Source organism: Seriola lalandi, unplaced genomic scaffold (assembly GCF_002814215.2).
Source record: "Seriola lalandi dorsalis isolate HSWRI2012SDOR001 ecotype SW California unplaced genomic scaffold, Sedor1 jcf7180002054916, whole genome shotgun sequence".
In the NCBI taxonomy this organism is placed as follows: Eukaryota; Metazoa; Chordata; class Actinopteri; order Carangiformes; family Carangidae; genus Seriola; species Seriola lalandi.
In genome coordinates, this window is record NW_019525468.1 from 2,427,062 (window position 1) to 2,447,857 (window position 20,796).

Sequence of the window (20,796 nt, forward strand, 5' to 3'; positions counted from 1 at the left end):
GCCTTCAAAATAAAGGCACACGAGTTCCTAAGGAAGACTGCACTATACTTTACGTGTATTAATGATGTTTAAAAAGTACCATAACATGCTTAATCTGTTCTGTGAATACGAGACAACAAGGATCTTAAAAATTACAACGAAACTGGAAATCAATCAAGTCAATACACAATCTATGGCAGATTATTGACCCTCAACTAATCTCAAAGAATGGATCTGATATGACGTATCCTCCTGTAAAAAGTCTCATGTCAAGTGTCATTTGAAAAGTTTTTTGTTTTCTTTTTTTTCCCCCAAACCACTGCTTTAACTGTTTTTAACTACTTATACTCTTTTTTTCATTGATGCTGCTTTTTAAATAGCTTTTTAAAAACTCAGCACTAGATGGCAGTAGTGTGCAATTAATGCTACCCAAAGTATGCAAAGTATGCAGAGTAATTGTTTAAATTTAGTTTTATATAAACATATACATACATATTGTTCAATTTATTGTTTGTTTTATATATTGTTTTTAGATATTTTATATTTACTTTTTATATTATTTTTAAACCAGCTCTCATTTAGTAATTTTTGTGTCTGCTCTAACAACTAGCTCCAAGTACTTAAGGACATAATATGAAAATATCAGAAGAGTTATCTCAGTGTCTTCAGTATGCATTGGGTTATGGCTAATGTACCCACATGATGCATGTGTGATTTTATGTTCTTGTTTAAATTGGCTCCAGCTTGTGTTATGTAGTTGTTTCAAGTAAACACATGTTGACAATTCCTTCATAATACACTTAATTAGTATTTATTAACAATATCTTTTTCCATCTGAACATCTTTTCCTTAAATAACTACAGAACAATGTACATTTCACTTGCAGCCACAAATATCAAAGATATTTACAGGTTTACATACAATATATACATATGCACAGGAGGCATGTACACAAGGCTTCTGTGTGTCCCAGTGGGATTAAAGCTCACACATTTGGCTACAGCCTCAAGAGTCATGAGGAAGTTCAGTGACAGAGCCATAAAAGACAAAACGCTGACAAAATAAAACAATGAGATTTACATGATGTACATTTATAACAGGGTTTGTGGGCGAAAATGGCACTGTTTTTGGTATGTACACTATCCAGTATTAACAATATAAGGAACTTCTGGTGAGAAAAACATAAAATAAAATGGAAAAATAAAGTGAATGAAATATGAACATTTTCACATTTGGCAACTCAGTTGTCAGAAACAACAAGTCAAAAGATGTAACAGTATGTATAACATATGACACTGTGTGTACACATTTCCATATCAATAGATATGAAATATGTCAATCCTCATTTCAATGACAGGGATTGAGATGATCACAAAGCATCCTGGTGGTTCCTTCTGTAAACATACATATATACAAAGAAAAAAACACCCAAGGGAGACTAAAACAGGTTCACTTCCCCACCTTCCAATCTTCTCTTTTCCCACAATTACATGCTTCCCTTTTTTGAAGGCATATGGAGCAAAGACAGTAGCGTTGGCAACATGCATTAAAAAGGTGCGTGAATGTTTTAAAATTTGACTCCCACCCCATTTTCCTAATTTTTAAATCCAGTTGGAAAAAACCTACAGGCTTTAAATAGATTTAAATACTACACGGCTCTCCAGCAAACATGAATTCCAAAACAGTAAAATCAAAACTAATAAATATTTAAATAATGATATCTCTAAATTAGTACCGTGCTGTAGTCATCGTTTTGTTCAATATTAAGAAAATGAAAGTGTTTAGAGAAAAGAAGCTTTCCTTGTCTTCAGTAGCCGTTGTATAAATGAGATGTAATTAATGCAATAGCTGGATAAACATTGCAGTTATATGTACAAAATAACTGCTTTTACTAATGTAGTGGTTTCAGTATTATGGTGGGGAACTAAAATGAGCTGTTAACACCACACCACTAGTTCCAATATTACATCTCTTTAAAAAGAGATTATAAAAAAAGACAAAAAGAAGGGACGGGAATGAAATGGAAACCAACTGGTTTCGGTAAACTATGAGGAGATATTGTAAAATTACAAAACACATTTAAACACATTGAAAATACTCAACAAGTCAATGACTCAGGAGCAAGTGACTGACACAGGTATCACTTTTGAATTTTAACCCCAAAACAGGGCTGAAATTAAGGCGTCATCACTGTTTGTTCAAGTTTCTTACGATGTTTTACATCTCTGAAGTATAAAGATGTTTTTAGTGCAGCGCTCAAGGTCATTAGTTTATAAGAGGATGGAAACTGTTCAGTTCCAGCGAGAACACTGACAAAACATGATCCAATCACATTTCAAGACCAACCTTTAAAAAAAAGTTCTTTTCCCACATTACTCAGAAGTTGTGCTGTAGAAAAAAGTAAGGCTTTTGAGATCTGACTGAACAAAAGAGGAAAGAGAATTTCATGCCAGGAGAAGGTCACAAATGGGGACGGTTAGTCGATCTTTAGAAAGCCCTCAGTGTGGCTGAAGCGACACTTTTGGAGACGTGAAACAGCAGCGATGTGATTGGACAAGGCAGTGTCTGTATGATCCGACAGGCCCGGGTCTGTTGGTCCTGCCCAGTGCAAAATGCCAGCCGTTCATCTGATTGGTCCGTAGGTTCTATAAAATGTCCTAGACCACGTTGGCCAGCTCTGTCGAGTCTGTGTCTGAATCTGTCTCGTTGTCCCTGCAGGAAAAACACAAGTGTTTTCAGTCTCTCAGACAAACACACATAAAAACAACAAGAGAGCAGGGGGTTTCAGTTCACAGCCTCACCTTTGTTCCTGCAGCAGTTTGCGGTTGCCTTGCCTCCTCTCCTCATCGATCGGATAAAAGTACAAAATGACCAAGCCGATAATGATAAGAGCTATGGGGGCGGCGGAAACCAGCACTTTCAAGGTTAAATGCACTTCTTCTGGTTGAGAGCAGCCTCTACTGATGTAGCCTGCAAAACTGAAAAAAATAACAGAAGAAACACAATTATGAAAATGAAAACATAAGTGTTTCACATCCTTGTGCAAAGCAGAGTGTTAATGTAATATAGATAGATATAGATATGAAGGGTAGTTTCCCACCAAATGGCTGATCAAAGGCCAACACTGGTGTAGAATCAGTCATGTGATGCATGAACTCATCACACACACACAAACAGTCTTACTGTACTGGATCAAATGAAAGCAAAAAGAATTCCTTGCTTTGATGTGGGATTTGGGTTCTGGGAGATTTGGCTTAGCCTCATATTGTGTCCAAGTGTGTTAGATAAAAGAATAAAAAAAACTTCATATAATCCCTAAAAAACATTTCCAATATAGGCTCTGTGTGTGTGTGTGTGTGTGTGTGTGTGTGTGTGTGTGTGTGTGTGTGTGTGTGAGAGAGTACTTACTCTAAACTGAGCGTGGAGATGCCCAGAGAGACTCCAGAGGCGAACTTGGTGAAGAAAACGTAGAAGGAATAGAAGAGAGCTTCGTGGCCGGTGGAGTTTGGGTTCTGCACTTGGAAATCGTCGACAACATCAGGCAGCATGGACCTGAGCAAAAAAAAAAAAAAAATGTTAAGAGTCAGAATTGGTTTCGCACCTTCACACTTAATAACATCATGTAAAAGCTGACCCAGAGACAGCAGGGGTCTTACCAGGGCAGCAGGAAGGCTGCGGCCACTCCGACCCCAGCAGCGAAGGAGACAACGTAGGTAACAATCAGGTTACTCTTCAGACACACCACCAGGATCATGAAGGGAACCACAGCCTGGAAAGTACAGACACATATTAGACCATTAAAGCTCACTTGAACAGCTGTCCGCCAGAGTTTTACTTCCCAAAACTAGCTTCTTAATGGCACTACAGCTGTTGTCTCATAACTCCTAGGATAACACTTAAATCCTGTCAATCTTAGGCTTCATGTGACTTAGAAGTGGTGTCTGGACGTGATTGTGGGCCTTACCAAGGTGCCAGCATAAACCGCTGTCTTTTTCCCGAAGCGAGTGAGAAACCACTGCCAGAAGGGGATGGCCAGAGTAGCTGAAAGCTGTGGGGGGAAAAAAAACATTAAAATTCCGGTTAACCAGCTGTTTTTCTTTGACAAACACACAAAACTGAAACAGATTCCAATAAATTCCATAAAAAGGCCTTTTATTACAAGTAAGCAAGAGCTTGGAGAAGCAGGAAAGGATGATCCTCTGTGTCGCGTTGCATAACAAATAAAAGAAGCATGACATTAGGTGCATTCTCAAAATCCTTCCGCTCCGGACTTGAAGTGCGGCGATGCAGAAGCACTTCTGACTTCTCATATATGCCAAACACAACAGTGACGATGGAAGATAATACGGCCTCTACAGCTCTTCCTAAAACAAATTCGAGCTCAATGTGATGCAAACTTCCACGGGGGTCATCCTAACGACGCTACGGGGGGGGTCTCACTCAGATCAATGCGACCTCTGACCTCAGTGTTTGACTAAGGTAAAGATAACAGAAAAGCAAAAAGGTGCAACAGTGTTTTTCCACCACTGCCCACACATCACATCCACGTTACGATGACAACAGTCTGTGGCAGCAAAAGTTGTTTCATGTGGTTTCTCAGTCTAAGTGAACGCATAATTTCATTTCCTTCAATCTAAACTTGTGAAAACAAAACAGAAAAAAAAAAAAAACAGCATTGTTGTGTGCAGTGCTGAGTCAGAAGTTCCCAGGCACCATCCCCACCCTACAAGCCCTACCAGCCATTTCCTGAGAAATTAATCATCATAATATGTTGACCATCTCTATCTTCTGACTAAAGCTCATAAAGCTAGTTTCATACTCCTGACCTGGGTGTATAAAAACAAACACGGCTGCTCCTTTAGCACATAAACACCGTGCAGCCCTTGATTAAATGAGTACATGTGCTGTGCAGCATCATGGAGTCTGGAGAGCAATGCACCATACAGCATGCTCTCTGAAATGTGCCTCTCTTCGGCACAAAGGAACACACACAAGGCTCTTTTTGTTTGTTGCTTTTTGAAGGAACCCCCCCCCCCCCCGCGCTGCTCTCACACCATGCTTCATTACATTTGACCTTCGCCGTTTGCATCAACTAACTGACAAACCAGCTTGAGTAACAAACCCTTACATAACGCCTCTAAGTTTGATTTGTTTGACTCATCTTCGTTCTATTAAGAGCCGAGCGTCTCAGATTAGCCTGCCATCTCATCAAGTTACTGAAGGTGAGGATTAGGATCACTTAGTGCTGATTAAGGGTAACTTATTAAGGAGCAGGGGCTCTGAAAGCTCACAGTGTTGAAGCCGCTAAAAAGTCATTTCGCTAAATAAGTGTATTTAAAAAAAAAAAAAAAGGTCACTGCCTTGATTCTGTAATCCTTTCCATAAAGTAAAGGATCAAAGCATTTAATCTTTTCAACCTCTTTAACCTGCACTTTCTCGCCCTGTACAGTGCTGCTGTGCGTGCTACAGTAGGAGCAATGCTTGGCTTAACTGGGTTTCATACCTGTCGGACCGAAGGCTGAGCGATTCTTTGATATGCCAGACTTCTCTTTGGATATGGGTTTATATAAAAAGAGAGACCTTGACATGAAAGGAAAAGCAAATGTGGCTCCTTTACTGTCCGTGGGAATGGGATGCCATTTGGGCAGAGGAGTCAGAATGGACACACATCACTGAAATGGGCGGCGGGGAGACACTGTGGCTTTGTGACTGAAGACAATTTATGCGTTCGTCCTGGGAGAGAAGCTTTGTCTGCGCTCTGGAGCTAATGGCTTAACTTATTCCACACAAATGGGCTGTCCAAGGTTTCAGGTGATTAGGGAAAAGCGGCCATTGCTATGGAAACAGTGCACCTATCTCTAAGTGTCTGAAAATGCCACCTGCTTGTGTGCGTGTTCGTGTTCGTGTTCGTGTGTGTGCGCTCACCATGATGGCCAGTAGAATATTCTGGAAGTCGTTTCTGAAGCCCAGCGTGGAGCTGCAGAACAGAGCGAAGTTTCCCTCCAGGAGCTGTGGAACGAAGCACACAGGCGCACTTCAGTCAAGTTTTACTGCGTAAACACAAATAAATAAATACACACACACACTCACACACACACACACACACACACACACACACACCGCGGGCCAACCTTGCGGGCGCTAAGTAAACTCTGGCTGGTAGCACCACCTAGAGACTACCAACATCAGAAGAACTGGCTCAACTCAGTAACCAAAAAACAAACTGAACATCGGGCAGAGACAGACAGTCGGATGAGACTAAAGACCGTGATTGACATCCTGAATATGGATTAAATCCACAGGAAAATTGTGTGTGTGTGTGTGTGTGTGTGTGTGTGTGTGCGTGCATGTGCATGTATGTGTCTATACGCACCATGAAAGCCAGTGAGGTAAAGAGGAAGACCATGACCAGTTTGGCGTAAGGTCCGTGCCCCATCACCAGCTTAATCCCCTGGAAGAAAGACATGGGCTCCGACCTGGGACGACAAGACTCTGAAAGGAGAGAAAACGGGAAAAAATGAACAAAGACGTAAAATGACTTTCACCTAAATTCTTATTTCCCTCCTTCATGCCTACAAGGATGAGGCAGCTGCCTCTCAGGCTCATCCTTTACTGTCACTAGACAATTGTGTCTTATCGGTCCCCATCGCTGGCCTCTAATTTAACCAAAGCCTTAGTGCCCTCACTCAGCCTGTCAGCACACAGTCACACCATAACATACAGCCATAACTGTGCATCCCCATTGGACTACAACACACAACGTCAGTAACGGCTCTGTCACATGAAAGACGTGTGTTTATCTGCATCCAATCAACTTAAGTGACTTTTATGTGTGAAAAGCCATGGAAGACTCTCAGGCTTACAGCTGAATATATTTGCCTTTTGCAATATGCACTTAAAAAGGCAAAAATCAACATCTGAAAAGGAAAAAGATATCTCTGATTTTCAACTTATTTTTGAAGGATTTCTTTGGATTTGATTTTGAGGAAGAAAATACACATCCTCTAATGTAAACTGGCTGGCACCTAGAAATAACCCTATAACCCCACTGATTCGACTCCTTGATCCTTGATCAAGGAGATATTACTTACCTTAAACAAGTACCCTTCCCTGTTTATTATCAACCACTGTCTGTCTCCCTCTTCCCTCTTACATCACCAACGCTTCATTGTCTTAACATCTTACCTGTGCATATGTTGATTCAGTTTAGGGGCCTTGTCTGCCCTATCCATACATATGCTGATCTAGTCTAAGGGCCCTTCCTGGCCCAACTATGGATATGCTGATCCAGCCCAAGGCCCCCTCCTACCCCCTGATAACTTGAACCAAGGTGCTACACTACAAGACCTCTGATAAACATTACCTTTTGTTATAACTTCTTTTCCTGTCTGACCAAATGTCTGTAACCCCAGGTATATGCAAATACAGTTGTCCATCCTTTGTCTTTCACTGTATAACTGTCCCCCTGCCCTACACTCGGGGTCAGTCTACTGCCTCAGACCTGCTCTGTGTCAGTTGGCTCACCGTATCCTGGGGTACCATTAAACTTACTTCTTTACAGCAAACTTCAAACTAAGGACTTGAGTGAATTTTCTTCAACAATTTAAAGCTTAAATTAAAAGGAGTGGTCATAGGCATCTAAATTGAAAGATGGAGCCGGTTTGATTGAAGGAGAGATGCTTTACCTTTTTGCTCTCTCACACCGAAGAAAAGAACAACAGCACAGAGGATGTAGATCAAGCAGATGACACCAGAGGCAATCATGTAGGCCGCTTTCTGCAGAGGAAGAATGAGAACAGAGAAGGACGATGTTTAGAAAAACTCAAGAAAAATCTATATCCCAAATTTTCTCATCGCTTCACATTTGAACAGTTATGTTGTTATTAATCTTTATTGTCAAACAACAGATAAACAGATTTGTTTACCGTGTGATCCAGGGAAATGACAGGCTCTGACTCATTGAGTCCAACAGAACTGGCCGAGTTGTTCAGGTTTGCAATGATGTCACCGGGACCTGGGAGGCAGGGCGCGTTGGCCATGCCCACTATCTGTCCTTGGACGGCTGTGCCGAGCACGGTGCCCAGAACTTCAACCGTCATCCCTGGAAGAATCATGGGGAAACGTTCAGTCACTGTCGAGGTGATGCACCTAATGTCTTTTCGGTGAATGGTCTCGTTTACACAATAACAACTTTACATTTTACCGACTGTGATACTCACTGTATGCGGTGGCCGAGTCTCTCTCTTTCTGCTCTGAGCTGATGAACATGGTGAGTGCAGAGTACGGCACATGGAAGCACTGACGGCAATGAAAAGCAAAGAGAGAAGGAAATGAATGCATGTCGGTGGTTCACTTTCTGTTTATTTGTATTCTAGCAGAGAGATAAATGAGTAGATCGATACTGCTCTCGTGTCTGTATGGTAAATATTAAGAGTCCATCAGTTACCTTAGTTTAGCACAGAGACTGGAGGCAGGGGGAAATGTATCTCCTTGGTTTAATCTGTACACAAAGCCATAGCCAACAAAAATGTCCAGCACATAACGCTTCATAAAAAGGACAAATTGTTGTTTTTACACTTCAGTTTTGGTACAGATTACATAAACACGATATAACACGTTAATTAGTGAAATTTGAAGGTGCTGGATAGAGGCAGGTGAGCCATTTCCCTCTGTTTTCTGTCTTTATGCTAAGCTAAGCTAACCTTCTCCTGGCTGCAAGTTCATGCTTATTTTAGATTATTGTGCAATTTAAGGATTTCCTGACAAAATGTTGTGTGTGTGTGTGTGTGTGTGTGTGTAGGAAAGATTGCTTCATACTGTCATGATTGAATCAGTTAAAAAAATAATATTTAAAATTAAGGTTCCTTAAGCTTATAGACCCTGTGATTACCTTTAATTTTCACTGAGGATGTGAAAGTGTGATGGGTGTACACATGGTAAAAATCTTATTTGGAAATCAAACACTTCCATGACCTTATATTGCAAGTAAGTGTTCACAAGGAGCGTCTGTGTCTGCGCCAGTGAGGTACTCACAGTTTGAAGGGTCTGGAAGAGGCAGTAGAAGAAAAGGTACCAGATGACTTTGCCGTCTTCGAAGGGAGGAACATACCATATGAGGAAATAGGAAAGCACAGCCAGAGGGGTCGAGAACAGGATCCTACACAGGGAAGAGGAGACAACAACAACAACAACAACAACAACATGAGTGGATGAAAACGTGATCCTACTCGAGCGTGAAACACTCTCGCTCTGTAAACAATCATGAAAAGAGGGGGCCACTCTTTACATAACAAATTGTGGCCACTGATGTGAAGTGTCTTTCATTCAGTGAGCGCCAATTTTTCCTCATCAGGGTTTGCTTTTCCCTCGCTGTTTGTTGTTAATAGAGACATAATGTTCCTGGTGCATGGAACAGGTTGGGCTTGATGTTTGCCAGGCTCTGAGGGTTATGAGAGGATATGACATTTGGGAATGCTGGTAAACAAAACCAAACCTGGCTAGCGTTATCTCACAGACGACTGCTGACACAGCCTCTGTTACAAATAGAGAGAAAGGTTTCAAATGCTCATATATGAGTAAGAATCTGTTTTACTTCTCTAAACGTATCTGTGCCATCCTGTACTCCGCCTCCCTTCTTCCCTTACACGTCTCACATCCTGTAAATTCACACCATGAGGTCATTTTAACAGGAAAAATGTTTTTTTAAATTCCTTTGGGAGAGGAATTCCTTCAGTCACTTCCTTCCCTCTGTTCGGCTTCCTCCTATGGTCATATCAACGCTGACCAATCACACATGAGATTCTGAGTGCAGGGAATGAGAAAAAAAGAGGAAAAGAACAGGAAGTAGCTCAGGGCTTCCGGCTTGATCCTCTATTGTTAATTAGGTTGCTCACCCTCACCAGACAGGACATGAAATCATGCATCATGTTCGTATCACATCGGACCATAAGCAACAGCATGTAACTGCCGTATATAAACACAGTGACGCAAATTCTCGTCAGAAGCACCAGCTGCTATCCAGCCACAGAAACAGACCAGCTTCACTGCAAACCCGCTGCTAATCAACTTAATCCCACTTAATGGCTGAACTCTGATTATCTATATCTCTTTAAAAGAGAGAAATGTCAGGAGGAGCGGCATTCAATAAGCTCTCTCGTGCATGTGATGCGATTAACTGTACACTTGAGGAAAGTTACTCTGGGAGTGTGCGAGGAGTGGTGAGCAGGTCAAAGCAGATGTTTTATCTAGGGATGACAGCACATGTAGGACTGCATTTCAGTGTTCATTTCCTCTGTGCCGCTTGAGATGAACATCTACCGAATTAGTCACGCCACTTCCTTTGGCTTTAGCTCGGTCTATCATTGACATTGCCTTCACTTGAATCTTTTGAGCATGCAAACTTATGCTTGAATCTTTAAAAATGAACTTTCAAGTCCCATCTTTGTCAGTGCATTATGTTCTTCAACAGTTTGCACGGCTAAGCTAAGACTTGCACTGTGCCTGCAGGACAGCGGTGACATATAAGCACTGTCCAGATCCCCCTTCCTGGAGTCATATTTAAATGTCCTCTGAAATAGCCGTGCTGACTTGGGAGGGGTGACTTTATCTCAGCAAGTCTGGTGGCCATTAACTGTTGTCTTATAAGCTGATATGTGAACTCATTCTTCTGGCAGTCACCATTAAGCTGAGTGGGTGAACAGCTTGTAACAATAAAAGAAATCTGCAAAACATTCTGGTTGTGAAATCAAGAGAATTTAAAAAGAACTCCTGCTTCATGTGAAAAGTGTGAGAAAAAAAAACATGAACTTAATGTGAAAACACTCAAATTCTAACTCAATTTTAAGTTTATATTGGACAAAGAAAGACATCCAGTATTTGTTGAAGTTGTGATACAAGCCTTTCACAATCAGTGTGTAAAGAAATGACTTGTGTTGAGGGAGTGGCAGAAAGTTGCAGTCTGTCACTGGTGACAGTCTGGCAGTCGCAGTGAAGCAACAGTGAAAATCATTCTGTTCGTTTCCTGCACCTCGAACTGCAGTAACCTTCTGAATTCCTCAGCTGCTCTTTAAAAAATCCTAACCGGGCCTTTCAGCCGACGCTATTGGCTGAGGAAGGTGGTGTGTTGTGGGAGCGACCAATGACAAGGAAGCCCGACTATTCTCCCCTCCCCCACTTCCTACACACAGAGATTTTAAGATGGAGCAGCTCCAGTGGTCTTCCTCCGGCTCCGTCCTCATCTCCTCACATCGTCATATCCTCACACATCTAAACGGCTGTAATGAGCGTCATGTGACCTAACATGCCCGTCATTCCTCCATCCTTTTCCTCCTCCGACAACCCCCCACCTACACCCATCTCTCTGACAGCAAATGGGCGATATGTATCTGTGGCTTACCACAAGCAACATGAAGAATGACCCACTTTTGAAAGACTTCGAGTCACATGTCAGCATCTCCACGCTGGAAGAAAATTACAGCACTGATATACCTCCGCCATGACATCATAATCCTCTACGACACCAAGTTGATTAAGTTGAATTTTCTGCATAAACAGTGAGTCTATCAAAAGAACAGCTGTTATGTGTATAAAGTAGTGTGCCAAATATATAATTTCAAAAATATCCAATTAGATTATGCATTTTAGAAAAGACGAGACATTTATACATACAAGAGATGATTTAAAATGTGATTAAAACTGATTAAAACTGATTAAAAATGTAATTAAAAATACAACAGTATGAGCAAAAAGTCGCCTTTAATAGGAATAATCACAAAACCAAGGTTGCTCATGTGTGACAAAAGCTAGACTTCAATTATTTTAGTAAATTCATGTCGGTCCAGAACAAAAGGCCATTTGAATATATTTTGTACATCTGTAACTCTTGTAGCTTTTATTTCATTACCAAAGAAAGAACATATCCTGGCACTTCACACGAGCTGCTAATTAGCTGCACAGGATGATAATTCCTTTGTATTCTTTGTAAATTAATTATGCGGGTGTTTTCTCTATAGGTGCACCCGAGGGAACATTAATACAGGAAGCTGAGGTGGGAAACCAACAGGGATGTTTGTGGCTGCGTTCACCTGCCAACTGCACTCCTTCTCACACCGTTTCATATGCAACTAGGGAGTTGCTGCCTTGGCCCCTCTGAGAGATTTACCTAGGCTTGTCAAAGTGTCCTCATCTCCCTTTTCCTGCACTGCCCTGATCACCCTGTGGAGGTATCGCATGCTCCCAGCTACTACTGAAGGGACAGTAGCTCTGAAACATCCAACACAGTGCTGACAGGAGGCTGGCGGCCATTTCTATAACCAGCAACTGACACCCTACACCGCACTTATCTAACATAACCGTTTGAATTATACCCCTCGGACACGGACCAAGAGTTTTACGAGGGTCTGCGATTTTTGGCGATGGAGGGAACTGTGGACAAAAGTCACAATCCAATATTCACGAGCAGACGTATAATGATTCAGATAAGCCCCTGTAGGTTGCTTAGAGATTCAGAGGCAGAGATGTGGGGGAGGGGATATAGCGGCAAAAAAAAAGAAAAAAAGGGTCAGTAACCTTTCCGTGTAAAAAGCCTGAAGTGTCACAGGCCTCCCACTCCCTCAGGCTGGCTGCCACACACAGACGCACACACTACGTTTTAACATTCACTCATGAGGGGAATTCACAATCTGAAGTGAAAAATACCAAAAATATTAAATATCGAAATGTCAGACAGCTGAAAATGAGCTTCACTAACACACACACACACACACACACACACACAGATTCCAGTGTCCGAGTCCTCTGGAGAAATTCCTTCTGAAAAATGATTTGTGTGCCTCCAGTGAGGTGCAGCCTCGGTAGCAAGCAGGAGTTATATTTGTCAAAGCCATGCCAAAGCCGTGCTGTGGGAAACCAGCGGCTGCATGAACTCCTTATATTTGTTTAGTTAAAAAACAAAAAAGGCTTAGTACCTTTGCATTTCGGCTTCAGCGGTCAAGCCTGGACCAGTTCAACTAGAGGCAATTTTCAGTGGGTTATTTTATTGCCGGTATGCATAGCAGCAGTTGTGTGTGTCTCTCTGTGTCTGTGTGAGTGTGGAAGGGGGGGGGGGCGTGAATGAACATATACGCATGTGTGGGCTATGCGGAAGCTGTACAGGAGTACCAGCATGACCCATAGTAACCCCTCTTGGGAGATGACGCTGGTGATTTCAACGGAGACCCAGCACAAAGCCTCACCCCAAAACACTGACACATGTAGAGGGAAAAGCTGGAAAACTTGCACCCTGAGGTATGACTCAGGGTGCTTATCAACAAGGTAATGGAAAAGGATCGGGCTTTATCAACAAGTTAATGGAAAAGGATTGGCAGAGACCCAAAGAGGATGCAGGAGCTCCAGAGAAAAATTACCCAGATCTGAAAAAGAAATTGCTCTAAAAAGCAGATCTAGTCGTCATGTGTATCAGTGCACGAAACAGTGTCAGACTGCTGGGTAAACCTACCATGGCAGCATGCGTCCGAAACGTGTCCACGGGCTTCGGGAGACCAGGAATCCCACTGTGGGGTCCGTTACTGCGTCCCATGCTCGGCCCACAAACAAGATGATGGAGGCATAGAAGGGGTCCAGCTGTGAAAGCAGAAGAAGACGCAGAGATTAGTGCAACTGTGACAGTGACAAAAAAAAAAAAAAAAAAAAAAACGAATGTCATGAGCAAGCTGACAAACTATCGAAAGGTGCCACTTGGCAGCTCAGGCCGTCTGCAGTTCACCCAGCTTTGTTCAGAGGAGACGAGTCTGAGTGGAAGCCAAGGCAGCATGAATGCTCCACTCCTGACTGTACAATCTGCACCACGCTGTGTCACCCAATAGAGTCTTAATCAACAGTCTCAGTAGCTGGACAAAGCTAAACCCTGGGAAGCTCTTGACTTACACGTTATTTTGGCCTTCACCATCAGATTAGTGTCAGAGCCCATTAAAGTGAGCCCCTCCTCATCGTGCTACCAACACCCACCCCCCCTTACATTTTTCAGAATAAGCCCCTGTAAGCCTTTTTATACAGTGGAGCCCCATCATGGAGCCAATAATGGAAAGAAGAGAGCAGCCTTTTCCACCTCTTCATTTTTCCTGGACAATCAGACGATTTGTTGGCGAACTTTGGCGGTCACAATGTCTTGTATGTGGCCTAATGAAAGAGGTGCTTTGAGGGCGCAGGAAGGATCGTGTACAGCTCCGAGCCTGTAAATGCCACCTCACATACTGTGGCAGGACAGCACAGAGCGTAGGAAGGTCGGTAGTGCAGGTACACTATGTTCCCATCCCCACTAAGGTGGCTATATTTAGGACCATGTTGTAAAAGTGACACTAAATACGTGGACAGGTGTGATCATGGAGTTTTCAAATAATCTCAACCAACTCACCTGAGCTACATCCAGAAGGTAAATCTGCAGGAAAAAGCCCAGGGCACATCCTGTGATCTGGTAGGGCGCTCCGCCAACGGCATAGCATAACTTGTTGCAGACTGACAACCTGTTCCTGTGCTCGTGCTGGAGAAAAGAAATACAAGGAAAAAAGAACAGAAAAACATTAAGAAAAATGATCAAGTACTTTAACCCCAAAAGTGGAAAAACGATAAGGAAATTTCACAGAGTGTAGACACAGTAGCAGACATGAGATCTGTCAAACTACTTAACAAAGGCATATTATGCATTAACCTACTTTTAGAGAAAGTGTCCTTAAGTATTTGCAGCTGCCCACAAACCTTTTCTCAGGCTTTGGCAGGACTTAACCCACGTAATTATAGGAGAGTTAAATTCAGCAAAATCGACGAAAGCAGTTCAACCTTAACAGGGTGCCTGCAATACAGCAGCACACAGCTAAACTCCCCTGGCTTATAAATAGCCAACTTTCTCAATTTCTGTCTCAACAATTTAATCCTCCCCCTGTAGTTCCTTCAATCTTTAGTCTCACGTTTTTCTCACTGGTTAGATTAAGACAATCATAGATTTTTTTACTGCCTCACAAGGAATGTGGCCTAAATTCTTATATCGCCACAGTCTTAAAAGTGCAGCTGGCAGAAAGCTAACTATCACGTAGCATATTTGGCAGAAGTCAGGGACAGCCACTGGGAAACAAGAAACCCTTGGTGTTCTAACAAGGGCTCATTCTTCTTTATCTTCCTCAGTCTAGATGTAATAATTTCCTCAACAGACCGACTCTAAACATCTCCTTTAATAGTAACACAAATCGCTGCCGGTAAGTGCCAGGGCATGACTACACCATGGTGTCACACACACACACCAAAGGCCAGGGGGACAGCAGCTCGGCAGCAGCCTGTGCTGAGTTAACACCCAGATGGATGGCTGCCACTTCGACCAGTGCTCTGACCAGTGTTGCCCACAGAGGAGTGAAAACACACCCTCCTCCGTGACCAATCAAAAGGTTGTGTTTGGTGCTGCCTAATCTGTCCCCTTTTCAGCTGGTCAAAGGAGTTTTCTTCACAGCTGCTGTTAACAGCCTCAGACAAAACGTAAACCTGTAAGATAGCATCGGTTTATGGAAAAATGACCCCGATCTGCAGGCACATTTCAGGATTTGTCTTGTCATGACAAGAAAATGGACACTGCCTCATCTCATCACCACAACACAAGACAGCACTGTGACTGTGACTGAATAAAAACCAGCCCCTGTCTTGTTGATACACCCAGCCAAGCCTTTGTTTAGTTGACAAAACGCTCAGTGGCTGAAATGAGAAACCAGCACCTTCAAAACATTGAAGCAATTATTCAAACTGCACTGACTGAACACAATGGTTGGCCTTGCAACAGTTGGACTATCTGGTGATCCAGGTCATGTCTCCACGGTACTGAACGCAGGATCTCGTGGGCCGAACTTGGCCATGTGATCTTCCCACATTCCCCCTCAAACTAAGCAATACAGCTGTAAACTGGACAAGGAGCGGTCAGTCTATGTCAGACGGAGGGCTAGAACATTTTTGTCTGACAGTGTGTGGCAGATCAACTTTTCATCACTACATATAACTCTCCTACACCTGCTCTACTTGTATGCATACATATTTTTGCCACTCCTAGTTTTAAAGAAGTTCACTGCAGTGACTGTACCTACTTTGTCATGCAACATTCATAGGATAGTATCATTGCATCAATGTCACTCGGCTTGAAAACAATACTCCTCTGCGCACCCTAAATAGATCAGTTACATTAGAGGAGTTATGTGTATGTTGATGTCTTCTGCAAAAAAAAAAAAAAGATGCAGTGTTTCTCATTCCTTACATTCAACACAGAGGTCCAACAGTGTTTTGTAAAAGTGACATTAAAACCATTAAACACAGCCTCTCATTTCTACCTCAAAAGGCTACTGCCTCTGGCAGCAGTAATAATATGTTATCACTGTAAACAGCTTTGGTCCTGCACTGGGTTGGATTTTTTAAATACTCAAAAGGTTATAAATGCATTTTGGATTTCAGTTACAATTAGAAATATTAAACACCTAAATAAATAATCTATACACTGGCAAAGACAGAAATGGTCTGGTTTTGGATGGGGTTTTAGGACATCGTCCTCAGCCTGCCCCCTCTGTGTCTGACACGTCGCCTTGATGAGTTGTACTTCCTGCTGCATTCACAGCTATGGGAAAAAACGTGAATTACTCTCAAACACGCCTTCAAAAAAAAAAAACTAATTAGGAGGGGGTTTTCTTTGACGAGTGATTCTTCAGAAATAAGATCGCGTGAAAAACAAAACATTGAAAAGTGAAAGCCTATATGCGATCCCATAACAACTCACTACTGTGTCGATGATTTGTCTTCCTCATTTTGTTGATACAGTGCAAAGCATGTCGTCACTTTTTTTAATTTTTAAATCTAAAACAGAAAGACACGTACCAATACATTTGGTTTTCTTAAATATTTGTGTTGTAGTTTATATATGCCAACTGGTCCTTTCTCTCTTGATGTGAGGCGTCTACACAGGAGCCCGTGAACGCAGCATTAAAACACACCTTTATTGCGAATGCATCCCAATAAAGTGACATGGAGGATGCAGCCCACACGCCTCTTATTATTTACAACACCCAGCGATTTTTTAATTCACATGTTGACTTCAAACTTTCACTTATTTATTCCATCATTAGTATAGCCTATATATGTGTAATTAATTTGGCAAGCTATGCTAATATAAGACGACCATGACCATATTTAAAAGGGTGCAGCCTTCAAGTGAGAAGATTGGCATTTTCAGCTTTTAAAATTAGCTGTGTGGCTAGGGTAATGAGTGCATCGAAAACCTCTATGATTAGAGAGTCCACCCAGAAATTATGACTGAAAGTTACTATATTTAACTGTATCAAACACCGTACAAAGCCTCGGTTTATATGATTTCTAACGATTTTGCATTTCTCGTGATATGAATAAGACCAGAGGAGGTTTGGTTTGTTGACTGGAATTCGTTGAATTGTCTTAAAGTCTATGATTTTTAAATAATATTTCGTTCATTTCATAATTTATCAAGTCTGTATTGTGAAGCTATGTTGGTTAACTCCGTGTTGAAATATCACAATTAGCAACGCGCGCCTAGCAAAACGTAACATGACTCACTCCTTTAAAATGTCAATTTACCGATGTGATCCATTCATTCATGTTGAGACAAGCTCCTTCCTCGTCTTGGTTTAACTGGTGACTTAAACAAACAAATACTAAACTGCCGACGACCCTGAAAATTTGAATAAACGTAATGAATGAACCCACCTTCTTGGCTAGCTTGATGCCATCTGAGCCCACCGGTTTATTCAATAAACTGGCGCTGGAGTATTGTTCACCTCCTTCTCCTTTTGCCATATCAGAGCAGCTGCTTTTTCTTGTGTTTAAACTTGACACAAAAAGAAAAAAACGTAGAAAAACTCCCCCCAAAAAAAACAGTCTTCGGTAAAGGTTTGAAGAGTCACGTCCAGTGGTATCGTCGTAGTCTACAATCTGTTTGAAAACTGAGAGGATGCGGTGGCAGAGGGTGGATGTAGTAATTTTTAGAGATCCCCGCCCCTGCCATTCACGCCATATTTGACCCCGCCCCCAAAGGCGGGTCACAGTCAGGCTTATCCAGAGTCATACAGGTCCTGAAGTATGACACCCCCCTCCCACTCAAGACATTTCCCCCCTGACTCTGGTTATACCGCTTTATCTGTCACATGTTGCATCTCTATACAGACAATAAACCAACCTATTGTTTCATCCCTATAATGTCACGTAAGGTTAATATATGTAGGTTATATATATTGAATTTCCATATATGAAATACCTATATGTGATAAAAAACGTGTATGTAAAATACACCTAGAAATTGGAACAATTTCAAATATTGACATAAATGTCTAACCCATACAAATAACACATATACAAGTATGTTTATATTTGCATGTTTACATATGTGTTATGTAAATACCTTTTTATATACAGTCTATGGTAAATACCTATCCATCCCAAAGCCTGTCAATATACATTAATAATTATATAGGGTCCAAAAGTCTGAGACCACTTTCCCAGAATGGAAAGATAGACATAAAATTAGTAATAAAAACATACAAAAATAAATATCATTTTAATATGTATGTTGTTTTAATAAACATAAATCATAAAAAATCATCATTTTGATATTTTTTATATATGTATATATACACATTTTTACTATGGGTATTTCATAGGATAGAGGATGTATATATGTGATAATAATATAATGTCATGGCTGTAGCTACCATTGAAGGAGAAGTTAAATATGTCAGTATGTTATAGACAGATTCCACCTATTCAATACTCTGTATTGAACTTTTTGATCACAAAAAAAGGATAAAATAATGGATTTAGTATCCAGAAAAAAAATACAGATATTATAGCTAGCTGAACAATTTGTATGTTTGCTTTTTGTGGGTCTCGAATTTGGTTTTCAGCAAATATCTTAGATAAATATTCATGCCTGAATGGCTTCACTAGGAATACAACTTTTGTGATTGATAAAGGAGAATTTGTATGTTCAGTCAATGACCTGTGCTTCCCCGGTCACTGATTGAGTGAGAAGTATTCCCCAAAATCAGACTTTTCAGATACGGAAACAGAAAATATCAAGCAGTTCTGAAATAAATTTTGGGAGGACAAAAATAAAACTTCAATAAAACATTGTCACCTAATATTGTAAATTACAGTAACATCATTGCACAATATTGTCCACAGCTGAACTAAATTCCTCAATAGGAAGATAAAATATGCCAAAAAAATGGCCCAAATATATTTTTTTATGAGTTGGTGACTTCCTGTACACTGATAAAATTCTGGAAAAATCTCATCTACATATACGAACAATTACATATTTTGGGAAATAAGTGGCTCCACAGTGTGTACGCTCACATGTGTGTGTGTTTATGTGTGTGTGTCCGTCAGTCTTGCTGTGGGCCTACTTCAACCTTCACATGTCCTACATATATCTCAAAGTGACCACCTTCCTCTGTACTGACCATCAATGAAGACAGTTCAAAGCGACGGTTTTAACTTCTTTTAATATGTGCTCACATATAGCCTGACTGCTAAATGGAGGCATACACAAAATTCCTCATGTGTGGTAGAACAAATAGCTTTTCTCCTGCGGCTAGCCAGAGGTTGCTTGCTGCCTTACGGTTTCTCAAATCCTCTGACTCAGGTCTCTATTTGCAAAGCGTCTTCTGCTCTGGCTGCGAGAGGCTGTGCAGCCTATGTATGTATACAGTATGTCCCTATTTTAGCTGAGCACACATACCATGAAGCCGCCAGTATAGGTATGCAATATACACACACCACCACTAGTCTGAATACCCATTTGTGTGTCTGGTAGGAGGCTCTGGGTGGCAGGAGACGTATAGATATTTGCAGTGTTTACTTATAATCACATAGTCTTTTCACCCTCATACACACACAGCTTGCAGAGATATAACGCACACACATGCCGCCTCCATAGATCAAACATTGACTCACAATGCAGCGTTATCTATGAGCCATTCACCTATTTATTCACGCACACCCAATACACACACACACACACACACACACACACACACATCTCTAAGCAGGAATCTCCCCACAGCATTAATAAACTTGTGGCAGTTAAACCCTGACCTCTCCAACTTTAAAGTCAAGTTTGTACCATATGCAGACGTGTAAAGTGAATCTGCGATAAAGATAAATCAATGTGTGTCAACACACTGTAGATTAGATTATATGTTATGGCTTGGTCTAAATTGTGTATTCAGGTGACAGTGGACTCAGCTTATCTCACCTTTGACATAATTTCAATATAAGAAAATGATTTGTTGTAATACCTCAGGGGCAAAGAGCCACTGGTCTGTTGGAAGGTGTTGAAATCTTACAATTTGCCAATAAAAAAATATTGTCTGCCTGTAAAGCTAATTTCACATAGGAGGAAGGAAGCTTCGAGAGATGTGGTAATATTGAAATACTGAAGGACAGAGGTTGATGTTGAGGAAAATAGAAACAACGTGAAATAAAGACAGAGGAGAGAAGCACTGTTGAGTTTTTTCATAAATCAGTCACACAACATAGTTTGTATGACTTGCTAATATTAGCGAAGGTCACTCCATTTTCACCTTCACACAGTTTACAAATGAAAAGTTGAATTCATTAGCAACATTGCCCATCGTTCAATTCAGGCATTTTTCTTGTAGCGCCAGTCACTTATGGTGGCCAAGGTTAGCTAATGTTAGCTAATGTTAGCTAATGTTAGCTAACTTTACACAAATGTTTCATAAATGTTCTTCGCACCGTTTACGTTGA

General features: G+C 41.3%; 1 protein-coding gene across 1 annotated transcript; it reads right to left on the reverse strand.

Annotated features, from left to right (window-relative positions):
* Window positions 1-767: 767 nt before the first annotated feature.
* Window positions 768-17,976, reverse strand: mfsd2ab (MFSD2 lysolipid transporter A, lysophospholipid b). The gene is made up of 14 exons (XM_023431070.2): window positions 17,734-17,976; window positions 14,390-14,515; window positions 13,475-13,599; window positions 9,013-9,136; window positions 8,199-8,277; window positions 7,905-8,080; window positions 7,665-7,755; window positions 6,353-6,471; window positions 5,905-5,988; window positions 3,944-4,027; window positions 3,636-3,748; window positions 3,388-3,531; window positions 2,781-2,957; window positions 768-2,691 (listed from the first exon to the last, which is right to left on the reverse strand). The coding sequence occupies exons 1-14, from the start codon at window positions 17,821-17,823 to the stop codon at window positions 2,637-2,639; spliced, it is 1,587 nt and encodes a 528-aa protein (XP_023286838.1). The 5' UTR covers window positions 17,824-17,976; the 3' UTR covers window positions 768-2,636.
* Between the last annotated feature and the right edge of the window lie 2,820 nt (window positions 17,977-20,796).

Coding starts and splice junctions, on each gene's coding strand:
- mfsd2ab (XM_023431070.2), bottom strand. CDS start 17,823: ATGGCAAAAGGAGAAGGAGGTGAACAATACTCCAGCGCCAGTTTATTG. Junction 9,137..13,474: donor TTCGGACGCATGCTGCCATG/GTAGGTTTACCC, acceptor TTCCCTGTGTAG/GATCCTGTTCTCGACCCCTC. Junction 8,278..9,012: donor TCTTCCAGACCCTTCAAACT/GTGAGTACCTCA, acceptor CATTGCCGTCAG/TGCTTCCATGTGCCGTACTC.